Source organism: Penicillium maclennaniae (genome assembly GCF_028827695.1).
Source record: "Penicillium maclennaniae strain IBT 15551 chromosome Unknown utg000003l:1.0-5670915.0:1.0-5674809.0, whole genome shotgun sequence".
Lineage (NCBI taxonomy): Eukaryota > Fungi > Ascomycota > Eurotiomycetes > Eurotiales > Aspergillaceae > Penicillium > Penicillium maclennaniae.
Genome location: NW_026623215.1, coordinates 259,078 through 269,530, shown reverse-complemented (window position 1 = coordinate 269,530; position 10,453 = coordinate 259,078). Strand labels below are relative to the sequence as shown.

Below are 10,453 nucleotides of genomic sequence, written 5' to 3'. Positions count from 1 at the left end.
TCCTATAGATCACCAACTTAATTAGAGCTGAAAGATCTCAACACGTTTTGCTGCTTTTCACGTGTTCTTAGCTGTCACTGTGGAGGATGCCGTTCCCTCGGCATTGCAAATGCGCCACAGCTCCAGGACAAATCAATTGATGTATCGACTTTTGGCCTATGTCAGAGTTATATTTGGTTCTATCCGGGTGCAAGACTCAATATACATCATGGTTTCCAAGTAAAGCAAGCCTAGCTTAACAGATCCAATCGTTGCCTCCAATTACCCCATGTACCAGGGAGTCCCCACACCGGGAGGCGCGACCCCCTCACCGCCCCCCCCCCCGGAGCTGTCATCCTGCCCGAAGGTCCCCAACCTCACCATCGACTCATCGCCGACCATGACGACTCTCATCCCCCGTGAGGCCTACTCCCAAGAGGAGCTAGCTCACCTCTATCCTAAAAGCCTGAAGCTTCAATTGGTCCAAGTGGTGAGTCCGCCGAGATCCTCAATGTTCGTGCCACGCTAACTTAGCCAGTTCCTTCGACATGGTGAGCTCGGAAGCATGTGCATGTCAATTCTCCGAATGGATCTAATTGGCTTTAGGTGAACGGACGCCTGTTTCGTCGCGTTTCCAAAACGTGAGTTCTTTCAGTTCTTTCAGTCACTGATTATGATGCTCGAATGCTAATGAATTATATAGACTGGCCTGAGTCCTTGTACTGATTCCCATTCCCTCCGAGCACTTTCTCGATCGTTAAACTGACCTCTCGATGAGACTGGCCGTATTGTGGTGTTGCGAGGAAGATGGTGCAATCGGCTGCCTCCAAGCAGGATATGTCTACATGGGACGGATTTCAATGGCGCCGGAAAATGGAAGCATTCGGAGACAATGACGAGGCCATCATTGCGACAGGGCCGGGAGGCGAGATCGAAGCTATTTGGTTCGTTGTATTGAGCGACTTGGATGGATGGATCTCGGGCTAACACGCTTTGAAGTAATCATGGTGAACTCACGGACAAAGGCCGCGAAACTACATATGCGCTGGGTACCCGTCTACGCCACCTTTACGTCGACCAGCTCGGCTTCATGCCCAAGGTCAAGGCTGATGCCGAGGATATGTATCTGCGTGCGACGCCGATTCCCCGAGCGCTTGAGTCGCTGCAGCAGGCTTTCTGGGGAATGTACCCGCCGAGTGCGCGTACTTTGGACTTCCCGCCGCCTGTGATTGTGGCCCGCAGTGTGTCCGAAGAGACATTGTTTCCCAACGAGGGTAACTGTCGGCGCTTCAGACAGCTGGCACGTCTGTTTGCTGACCGGGCTGCTGAGCGTTGTAAGTATCGGACTTCGCCCTACTGCTGGTCATAGTTGACATCTTGTAGGGAATGAGTCGGAGCAGATGGCATACTTGAACAAGATCTGGTCCAAGTACATGCCTGAGAATTCGCCCAACGTTGCCGTTGATGCTCACCCCCGTCTCTCGGGTATCATGGACACCGTCAACGCGACCGATGCCCATGGTCCTCCCACCAAGCTCCCTTCTGAGTTCTATGATAAGAAGGGTCGCGCTATTATGGATCGTATTGCGGTCGAGGAGTGGTTCGCCGGCTACAACGAGAGCGCCGAGTACCGTAAGCTGGGTATTGGTGCCCTGATGGGCGATGTGACCGATCGCATGGTCAGCACTGCTGTGGAGGGCGGCTGGCGCAGTGAGAGTTCTGCATCTGGTTCCAGCAAACCCGGGGAAGGCAAAGCTATCAGGTTTGCTATGAGTGGATGCCACGACACCACTCTCGCGGCTATCCTTTCCAGTGTTGGTGGTTTCCAGGACGAGAACTGGCCCCCGTTCACCTCCTCCGTTGCCATCGAGCTATTCTCACATGTCCAGAGCAATGCTGTGGATGCTGGCACTATGCTCGAAGGATTCTCAAATTCACCTGTGATTAAGAAGGTTGAAGGTCTTTTCGGATCTTTATTAGGCGGCAAATCCGCGCCACAGCCACCGGCGCCATCGGCCACTGCACGCGCTGACCTTGAGTCCTTCCCCGAGGAATCCCGCGAGTCTTTGCGCAAGCATTACGTCCGCATCCGTTACAACGACCGCCCCGTGACCATCCCTGGTTGCGCGGCTAAGCCCGAGAATCACCTTCCGGGCGATCAGACCTTCTGCACCCTTGACGCGTTCAAGTCGATCGTTGACAAATTCACCCCGAAGAATTGGAGTATCGAGTGCACTGAGAACCTCGGTGAGGGCCTGCACGGCCCCAACAACCGGAGTCGTGCCCAGGCCGGATTTTAGTATTATACCTATCGTTTTTCTTCCTTGTTAAACATGTGCATGGGATTGTGAGTATAATGAGGATAGGATGTAAATGAGAGCCACCCCAGTAGAATATCAAGACTGTTTTGACTTTGCCTCCTCCTCCTTCCTCAACGTTCTCATCTTCTGCGCCAAGACCTTCATCATCATGAAACGCGGCAACACAATCAGCGAAAGCCCTGACAACCAGTGCCAGAAATACCCCCAAACAATCGTCTTCCCACATCCCACACGATCCAATCCAGCCTTAGCCATCACCCGCGCCGTCGGTACGAACATGCTCGCAGGCTGATGATAGCCCGGTGTCGAAGTAGGCCCAACCCTCAACCCCAGAACATCCACCCCGTTCTTCTCGGCCGCACATTCTCCTTGCAGCGCCCGCGTAAACGAATCCACAAAACCTTTCGACGCCGCATACATACATATATACGGCAGTCCCCACGAGGCCATCGACGAAACATTCAACACCAGACTGCGTTCCGCCCTCGACAGCACAGGAAGCAAAGCGCGCGTAAGCTGCGCCATGAACACCGCGTTCTTATCAATCGTCGCCTGCGCCTCCTCAAATGTGTAGTCCCCGAGAGGTAGATACGGCTTCGATTCGCCACCGACGTTATTCACTAACACGGTAAGCTTACCCGGTAGTCCAGTCGCGATTTGATCCACGGCTGAAGTCACGGGCACTGCGTCCATGGCTATAATATCGACTGCGCGCGACGGAAATTGCTGTCGTAGCTCGTCGGCGCGTTTGTGAAGCTTGTCTTCATTGCGGCCCATCAGGATGACGTTGAAGCCGCGCGCGCAAAGCTCTTGACTGAAGCCGAAACCGATTCCGTCTGTGGCTCCAGTGACCAGGGCCCAGTTTCCTCTTTTAGGCTTTTTTTCGGTAGAGTTGTACTGTTGGAGTGTGCATGGGAGTAAGTAGACGGTTGCTTGGCGTATGAATGCGAGGGTGCCCCAGGTCAGTGAGAGGAATCCGATAAAGGCGAGGGGAGTAGGCATTGGTATTTTAGGAGCTTTCTGGATCCAGTCAGAGAGGGCCATTGTGTTGCTCCGTCTTTATATGTTGATGCTGGGATCGAGGGTTGGAAAAAGAGTGGAGAAAAGAGGAGAAGCTCGGGGCTATCGATATCGATCGGTGGCAATGTTCCCCGCAGATCACGAGTTTGAGTCAAACTGGAGGTTGCTGCTTTCGATAAAAAGGATTGGGGAATTAAAAGTGGATATTGAATTCTAGTCATTCCATCTAATTTCATTTCTGAAGTGACCTGGGAGTATCTTTTATAGTGTACGGTTCACCGGCGAGTTGACTCGTCTTCGGCCCGCTGATCAGGCCGAGCTCCGATGAAGTCAGAGTTCAACTTTCAACACCTGAGAGTAAGCAGAGCTCACAATCTGATACCACTATTATGATGACGTGAGACTGCTCCGATCACTCTTCTCTTCCATTTTTATGTCTCACAAGATCCATCGGGTGAATCAGCATGGAGGGGGTCAGACCGACATAGGGGTCGTGCATGGGCCTTGTGAGAGGAAATGTCACGACAAAATTTATATTTCTTTTCCAAGCAATATGCCAGGCACATATCATAATGCCTCTAAATAAGGCTTCAACGATAGCATTCGATACTTCATTTTTTGTGGTCTTTGTCGGGTGAGCTTTTGAACAGCATCACGGCTAGTTTCGCGGACGGTCTGTCACTATTAGTATACTTAGCATAGTTTGTTTGAATTTGGCACCGACCTCTTCCCAAGTGCAATCTTTCGAATCAAGTGAAGGGGGGGTTACGCTGTAATCGTTTTGCATTTCTTCATTTAGAAATTTGTACTCGCCGCACGCGATGAGTTCGTCGGCTAGGGTCTGTATCCTGCGACGAGATGTCAGCTAGCTTCTCTTCCATCTTTGGAAGAATGAAACTATGCTCCTCAAATATGTTATCGTAGGTCATATCCCAGATCATAGCTGCAGTGGACCTCATGTATTCTCTATAAGGTTGGGGAGTTCTCGTGTTGGCTTGAATGGCCCTTCCATTTAGTTGTAGCTGGTTCGGAAGAAGGGTTGGTCTTATGGCCTCTTCATCCTTTTGTGTACTAAAAATGCCATTGTTCTTTTGTGCAAGAGAGAGCAAATGAAGTGTCTTTATTGCGCAGTATCGAGTTTGTTTTCTTCCAGATGAAAACCATCGGGTGCTCCTTTTGAGTCGGTAGATCCAAGTGGATTGTATGGCTCAAAAGCCAAAAGAAAAGGGAAATAAAGGCATGCGAAGAACAAATATGAAGAAAAATCAAGAGCTTCATTTTTTATGTAAAATATATCGTTGGGTTTTTAGGGACTGAAGAGTTTTGCGGAGTCTGCCTCTCATGTACAACATCTCAATGCCTTCGACTGGACGTCCCTGGCAACATCCTCTTATGACGATCTACCAACAACCAGAAACAAAGACGGAAATAAAACTAGCCAATGATTTTTCCTCAATACCAAATCACCGAGCTGGTGGAAATTCAATGAGGACCGTGAAGGTCAGCGCCGTCAGTCAGGTACCTTGGGGACCGGCACCATGAGCCAAACAGAAGGCTTCAATTATCAGCATCAGGGGGCAAGTCCCTTATTATTGGCTTCACCTTGACTCCACCAGCGTCGCTAACAACCTTGGAGGTCATATATGAGCATGTATGTTGCAGAGCAAAGTTCTCTAGAGGCCGCAAGCAATGAGGAACTTGGAGACGATGTTCTGGAAGAGATAAAAGGAATTGTCCGCAAGGTGCTTAGACTAGAAGTTGTTTCCTCCTTTTTTCGTTCGATTCAATACACAATCTAAAAGGCCTCTTAAAATGGTTATTGATTCCGGTCGTGAAGATGTGGCGTATCCGGTCCAGGTGTCTCAGCCGGACAAGCCCAAGGGACACCAATTGCCAGTCACTCTGCTCTCTGGCTTTCTGGTAAAAAATCGGATGTCTATTGGATCTCGCGTGAAATGCTGACAGTTGATTCTAGGGGAGTGGCAAAACCACGCTCTTGAAGCATATTCTCAAATCACCCGATCATGGCATGCGCATTGCAGTCATTGTCAATGACATGAGCGTGTAAGTTGACTAACGTCCCAGTATCTTTTCTGTGATTCATGCTGACAGTGTTCTCATGTAGGCTGAATATTGACGCCGCCCTCATCAAGAATCACAAGGTCTCTCAGACCCACGAAAAGCTCATTCAGTTGCAGAACGGTTGCATCTGCTGCACCCTCCGTGGTGATCTGCTGTCCGAATTAGCACAATTGACGAAGCAAAACGAGATTCAATATGTGATTATCGAGAGCACAGGCATCAGTGAGCCCATGCAAGTGGCCGAAACATTCACAGCCGAGTTCAGCTCAGCCATGCTGGAAGCCGAAGATCAGATTACGGGAAACAATGATGAGGATGCGAAGAAGATTCTGAAGGAGATGTAAGCGGACAACTGTTCGCTCCTACCCTGTTGATATCAGTCTAACAGTGCATCAGTGTTGAATTGGGAGGACTGCATACTATGGCCCGTCTGGACACAACGGTGACCGTCATTGATGCCTTCAACCTCCTGTCAAACTTCGATACCGTGGAGTTCCTATCTGATCGATATGGAAAGGATGAGATTGTGCCTGAAGATGAGCGAACCATTTCCGATCTGATGGTGGACCAGATCGAGTTCGCTGATGTCCTGATTGTCAACAAGATTGAAATCATCGACCAAGCGACACAGGATAAGATCATGCAGCTATTGAAGCTGTTGAATCCCGATGCAAAGGTCCTTATGACAAGTTACTCCCAGGTGGATGTGCGGGAGATCATTGCGACCGGCAAATTTGACTTTGTGCGCGCTGCCTCTGGTGCTGGCTGGCTGCGCAGCTTGCATGAGATGACTGTACAGACGACAGGCAACGGACAGCGCATGGCTCCCAAGCCGGAGACCCTCGAGTGAGTTTGCTGGTTGGTCGATCACAACGCCATTGCTAACGACGTCTAGATACGGAATCAACAATTTTGTTTACTCCGCCCGACGGCCCTTCCACCCCCGTCGTCTCTTTGCACTCCTCCACGACAAGTTCATTCTCCTCCAAAACAATGAAGTTGACGATGAAGATGATGATGAAGATGATGATGACGATGAAAATGAAGATGAAGAAGACGGAGAGTTCGTAGATGAGATGGACACCGATACCGAGTCAGTGGAAGACTTTGATCAACCGGACCCAAAGGACATCCTCAACAACAAGCGAATGCACCCCGCATTTGGCCCCGTTCTCCGCTCCAAAGGTTTCTTCTGGCTGTCCACTCGGCCCTACCAATTTGGTGAGTGGAGTCAAGCGGGCGGCATGTTAACCGTGGGCTGCGGAGGCCCCTGGTTTGCGGAAATGCCCGATGATGCGTGGCCCGAGGACAAGGATGTCGTCGAATCGATTCTGAACGACTTCCAGGGCCCCTGGGGGGATCGGCGTCAGGAATTGGTGTTCATTGGGGAGGGGATCGACCAGGAAAAGATCACCACGATTCTAGATGACTGTCTATTGGATGACAAGGATATGAAACTGTGGGAGAAGGTGATGAAAAACAAGAAGCTCAATCCGGAGGCCAAAGCTAAGAAGCTGGCCAGTCTGTGGGAAGATGGTTGGGAGGATTGGCCGGCTTTGGAGATCGAGGAGGAACAAGTTGGTAAACACAAGATGAGCGATTACCGTACTAGCCATGACCACAAGGGTCATCAACATAGCCGATAGATTCTGTTTATAGATTAAAAGTGGTTTAGCATGTTCAGCATGTTCGTAATTTCGAAGTTGTCCAAGTGTTTCCTAGTTTCGCATGTTAATCGCAGGCAGTAAACTGATAAGCGATAACGGCTCATCGCGACTCCGCCTTTCCGTCCCTTCACGTCTTCCTTTCTCCCCTCTCCTCTTCTTCCATACCTCAAGGGCTTTGTGTGACACCCTGGGCAACTTTGAAAGCTTTTCTTCACCCTCTAGTATGCCTCAGGCCTGACTGTCGCTATCCGATCGCTGTCCAATTGGCCTGGGGCCGCGGATGTTCGCATTTGATCTCGTCCAGTTCCGTTGTTGAGCTTCACATTGTTTCGCCTGTATGTCTGGACCCATTGAAGCTTGTGGGCAATGCTGACCGATGCCCAGAAATACCCAATATTTAAAAACGCGCATGAAAGAAAATGGAGGTAAGAGGATCTCCGTCTTGTACTCTTCCCCGCGTTCAATTGCCTTCCACAATATGCTTCCTGCGGTCGGGCTATTCCCGTGGATTGCGGCGGGGGACTGCTCTCAGTGGTGCCGATGGTAAAATGGATGCTTGGTTCCGATTCTCGTGGGCATTCGGCAAAAATAGAAGCCCATAGTGTCCTTCCATGCAGGCCAAGGCTTTCCAGGGAGAACTGAGCGATAGTGGCTGGATGTCTGAGTGAAGCTTGTCGGTCGTCTCTGCACTTGGGTACGATGTTCAAGGGATCTCTGTGACTTGAGTCTTCTCGGTTGCCTGTCAGCATCAGAGCTTTGCACCCTGAATGAAGAGACCTCGCCGACGCTTTCATCGACATGTGCCGCTGTGCATCCCCTCCCCATGGTATCCTTGACCTTTCTACTGCCCCTACCCTATTCCTTGTCCCGGAACATGATGCCTCTTGCTTCGCTCCGCAGGTGTCGGTCTTCTGCTCCGGTCCCGGAACCGTGGCGGCACTTGAGACGCAGCTTGTCTGACTGTCGTCTGCTCCCTGACACGCCCGAATTCTGGACCTGGAAAACTGAAGCACAGCTAAGTCTCTTCGGTGCATTACAGGTAACAACAAGTACCGCTGCCTCGGCTCAGTCCAGAAGCCTGGACCCCAAAAGCCGCGATGCTAAGCCTCGTCTCCTTCTGATGGGACTTCGCCGGTAGGTGTCGACGGATATCAGCAGACGTGAGATAAGAAATGCTTACTTTACTCCAGGAGTGGCAAGTCATCCATTGCCAGCGTGGTCTTTCACAAGATGCCTCCGAATGAGACCTTGTTCCTGGAATCTACCACTCGCATTCAGAAAGACTCTGTCCAGTGAGTTCGCTCCATTTCCCACGCCAGATCCCCTGCTGATCAAGTCTCAGCTCCTTCATGGACTTTCAAGTCTGGGACTTCCCCGGCCAGCTCGAGTATCTCGAGCCCTCTTTTGATCTTGAAGACATCTTCGGTAGCTTGGGCGCCCTGGTATGGGTGATCGACGCACAAGATGATTATTTGGACTCGGTCGCTCGTCTGAATCGCACAATCTTAACCGTGCAGCAATACTACCCTGGAATCAACATTGAAGTCTTCATTCATAAGGTGGACGGGCTCTCCGAGGAGTACCGGACCGACACTTTCCAGGCCATCGTCCAGCGTATCTCAGACGAGCTCAGCGACGCCGGTTACGAGAACGCGCCCGTCCACTACTACCTTACCTCCATCTACGACTACTCCGTCTTCGAAGCCTTCAGCAAGGTCATTCAGAAGCTCATCCCCAACCTCTCCACCCTCGAAAACCTCATCAACACTCTCGGTAATAACTGCGGCTTCGAGAAAACCTACTTGTTCGATGTACTCAGCAAAATCTACATAGCCTCCGATACCCGTCCTGTGGACATGGCCTGCTATGAGATGTGTTCCGACTACATCGACGTGATTGTCGATATCTCCGAGCTGTACTCATGGGATCACCCGTCTCGTAAATCAAAAGGAGAACAGATTCAAGAGGCAGAGAGTCATGTCGTCCTGCATGACGAGACCATGATTCATCTTATGGAGATGAACAAGTATGCTACTCCTTGCCCGACCCATTCTGAGTACCACTGACACTCCACAGATACCTCTGTCTAGTATCTGTCATTCGCAATCCCGAGGCGAAGGAAAAGCGCGGTCTGATTGACATGAACTGCCGCACCTTCCAAGACGCATTAAATGATGTTTTCTCGCGCAGTTGGGAACAGGAGGACCAAGCCAGCGCTTGATCTTTCTTAAGCCCTCGGCCTTTGACGAAAGCTCACGAATCTCGAAATAGCGCAAAAACTTTGTATTGAATAGTGAGAAAATTCATAGTACCCACATGATAAGCATAGTGCGAATCTCTTTCTGGCCTATTTTTGTTCATCGTACATGGATGCTGTAGATCCCGCCGAGGGTACCCCGGACTTCTGACCTCATTCCGGATCTGCCCACTCCTCACTCCAACAACCTCTTCAATGGCCAATTTTTGATCTTTGATCCCTCCTTAACCGACCGGGTTTCTCTCTCCGATCATGTCTGAACTCCGCCAGCGACAGCCTGCGGCGGGCTCGGGACGCCAACAAGACACAAACACAGACGCAGACACTGCGCCGCGGCGCGAACCCCAACACCACACCGACGATGATGAGCCCTTCATCAGCATTCTCGACATCATCCGGGTGCTTGTCACTCTCATAATCGCCTCCTGCGGTCTTTCATACTACGTGACCAACGCCGAGTCTGTACTATGGGGCTATCGGCCGTGGTTCACACGGTGGCCTGTCGTGAAGCAGCATCTGGTAAGTCCGCCCTAAGATCGTGGCCACAATTCACAGCACCATCTTTAAAGCGTCGAAACTAATTCACTAACACTTTTCTGATGTAGAGCGGTCCAGTTCACCTAACACCAGTTGAACTCAGCCTGTATAACGGCACCGACCCCTCCCTCCCAATCTATCTCGCTGTCAACGGCTCCATTTTCGACGTCTCCGCCAATCCGATGATCTATGGGCCGGGCGGAAGCTACAATTTCTTTGCGGGAAGAGACGCCATGCGCGCCTTCGTTACGGGCTGTTTCAAGGAAGACCTGACTACAGATATGATCGGTGTCGAGGAAATGTTCCTCCCCGTCGAGGACGTGGAGAATGAGCAGATTACTATGGCTGAGAGGATGCTTCGCCATGAGCGGGAGTTGAGACTCGCTAGGGAACAGATTGAGAAGACTGTTCTCCGGTGGCAGAATTTCTTCCGGAACCACAAGAGATATTTCCAGGTTGGGGTGATGGTAGACGATGGAACTGTTGATCCAGAGAAGGGGAAGAGGTTTCTTTGTGAGGGGGGGCGAAGAACCAAAGGCCAAAGCGGAGTGAGATGATTGAGGGGGCAGTAGGTGATAAGTTTAAAAAAG

General features: G+C 50.8%; 5 protein-coding genes across 5 annotated transcripts; 4 read left to right on the top strand and 1 right to left on the bottom strand.

Annotated features, from left to right (window-relative positions):
* Positions 1-268: 268 nt before the first annotated feature.
* On the top strand, positions 269-2,279 carry N7477_002180 (putative acid phosphatase; the record flags this gene model as incomplete). The annotated part of the gene is made up of 7 exons (XM_056963843.1): positions 269-469; positions 518-530; positions 586-620; positions 683-698; positions 758-923; positions 979-1,313; positions 1,363-2,279. The coding sequence occupies 7 exons, from the start codon at positions 269-271 to the stop codon at positions 2,277-2,279; spliced, it is 1,683 nt and encodes a 560-aa protein (XP_056823796.1).
* A 96-nt stretch (positions 2,280-2,375) lies between these two features.
* N7477_002179 (putative short chain dehydrogenase/reductase) lies at positions 2,376-3,344 on the bottom strand (the record flags this gene model as incomplete). The annotated part of the gene is made up of 1 exon (XM_056963842.1): positions 2,376-3,344. The coding sequence occupies one exon, from the start codon at positions 3,342-3,344 to the stop codon at positions 2,376-2,378; it is 969 nt and encodes a 322-aa protein (XP_056823795.1).
* A 1,788-nt stretch (positions 3,345-5,132) lies between these two features.
* N7477_002178 (uncharacterized protein) lies at positions 5,133-7,048 on the top strand (the record flags this gene model as incomplete). The annotated part of the gene is made up of 5 exons (XM_056963841.1): positions 5,133-5,240; positions 5,296-5,384; positions 5,446-5,742; positions 5,799-6,248; positions 6,298-7,048. The coding sequence occupies 5 exons, from the start codon at positions 5,133-5,135 to the stop codon at positions 7,046-7,048; spliced, it is 1,695 nt and encodes a 564-aa protein (XP_056823794.1).
* Positions 7,049-7,943: 895 nt separating this feature from the next.
* On the top strand, positions 7,944-9,290 carry N7477_002177 (GTR/RAG family Ras-related GTP-binding protein; the record flags this gene model as incomplete). The annotated part of the gene is made up of 4 exons (XM_056963840.1): positions 7,944-8,203; positions 8,260-8,361; positions 8,412-9,095; positions 9,146-9,290. 4 exons carry the CDS (start codon positions 7,944-7,946, stop codon positions 9,288-9,290), a joined length of 1,191 nt encoding a protein of 396 aa, XP_056823793.1.
* Positions 9,291-9,578: 288 nt separating this feature from the next.
* Positions 9,579-10,420, top strand: N7477_002176 (putative heme/steroid binding domain protein; the record flags this gene model as incomplete). Its single annotated transcript, XM_056963839.1, has 2 exons — positions 9,579-9,845; positions 9,932-10,420. The coding sequence occupies 2 exons, from the start codon at positions 9,579-9,581 to the stop codon at positions 10,418-10,420; spliced, it is 756 nt and encodes a 251-aa protein (XP_056823792.1).
* Positions 10,421-10,453: the final 33 nt, after the last annotated feature.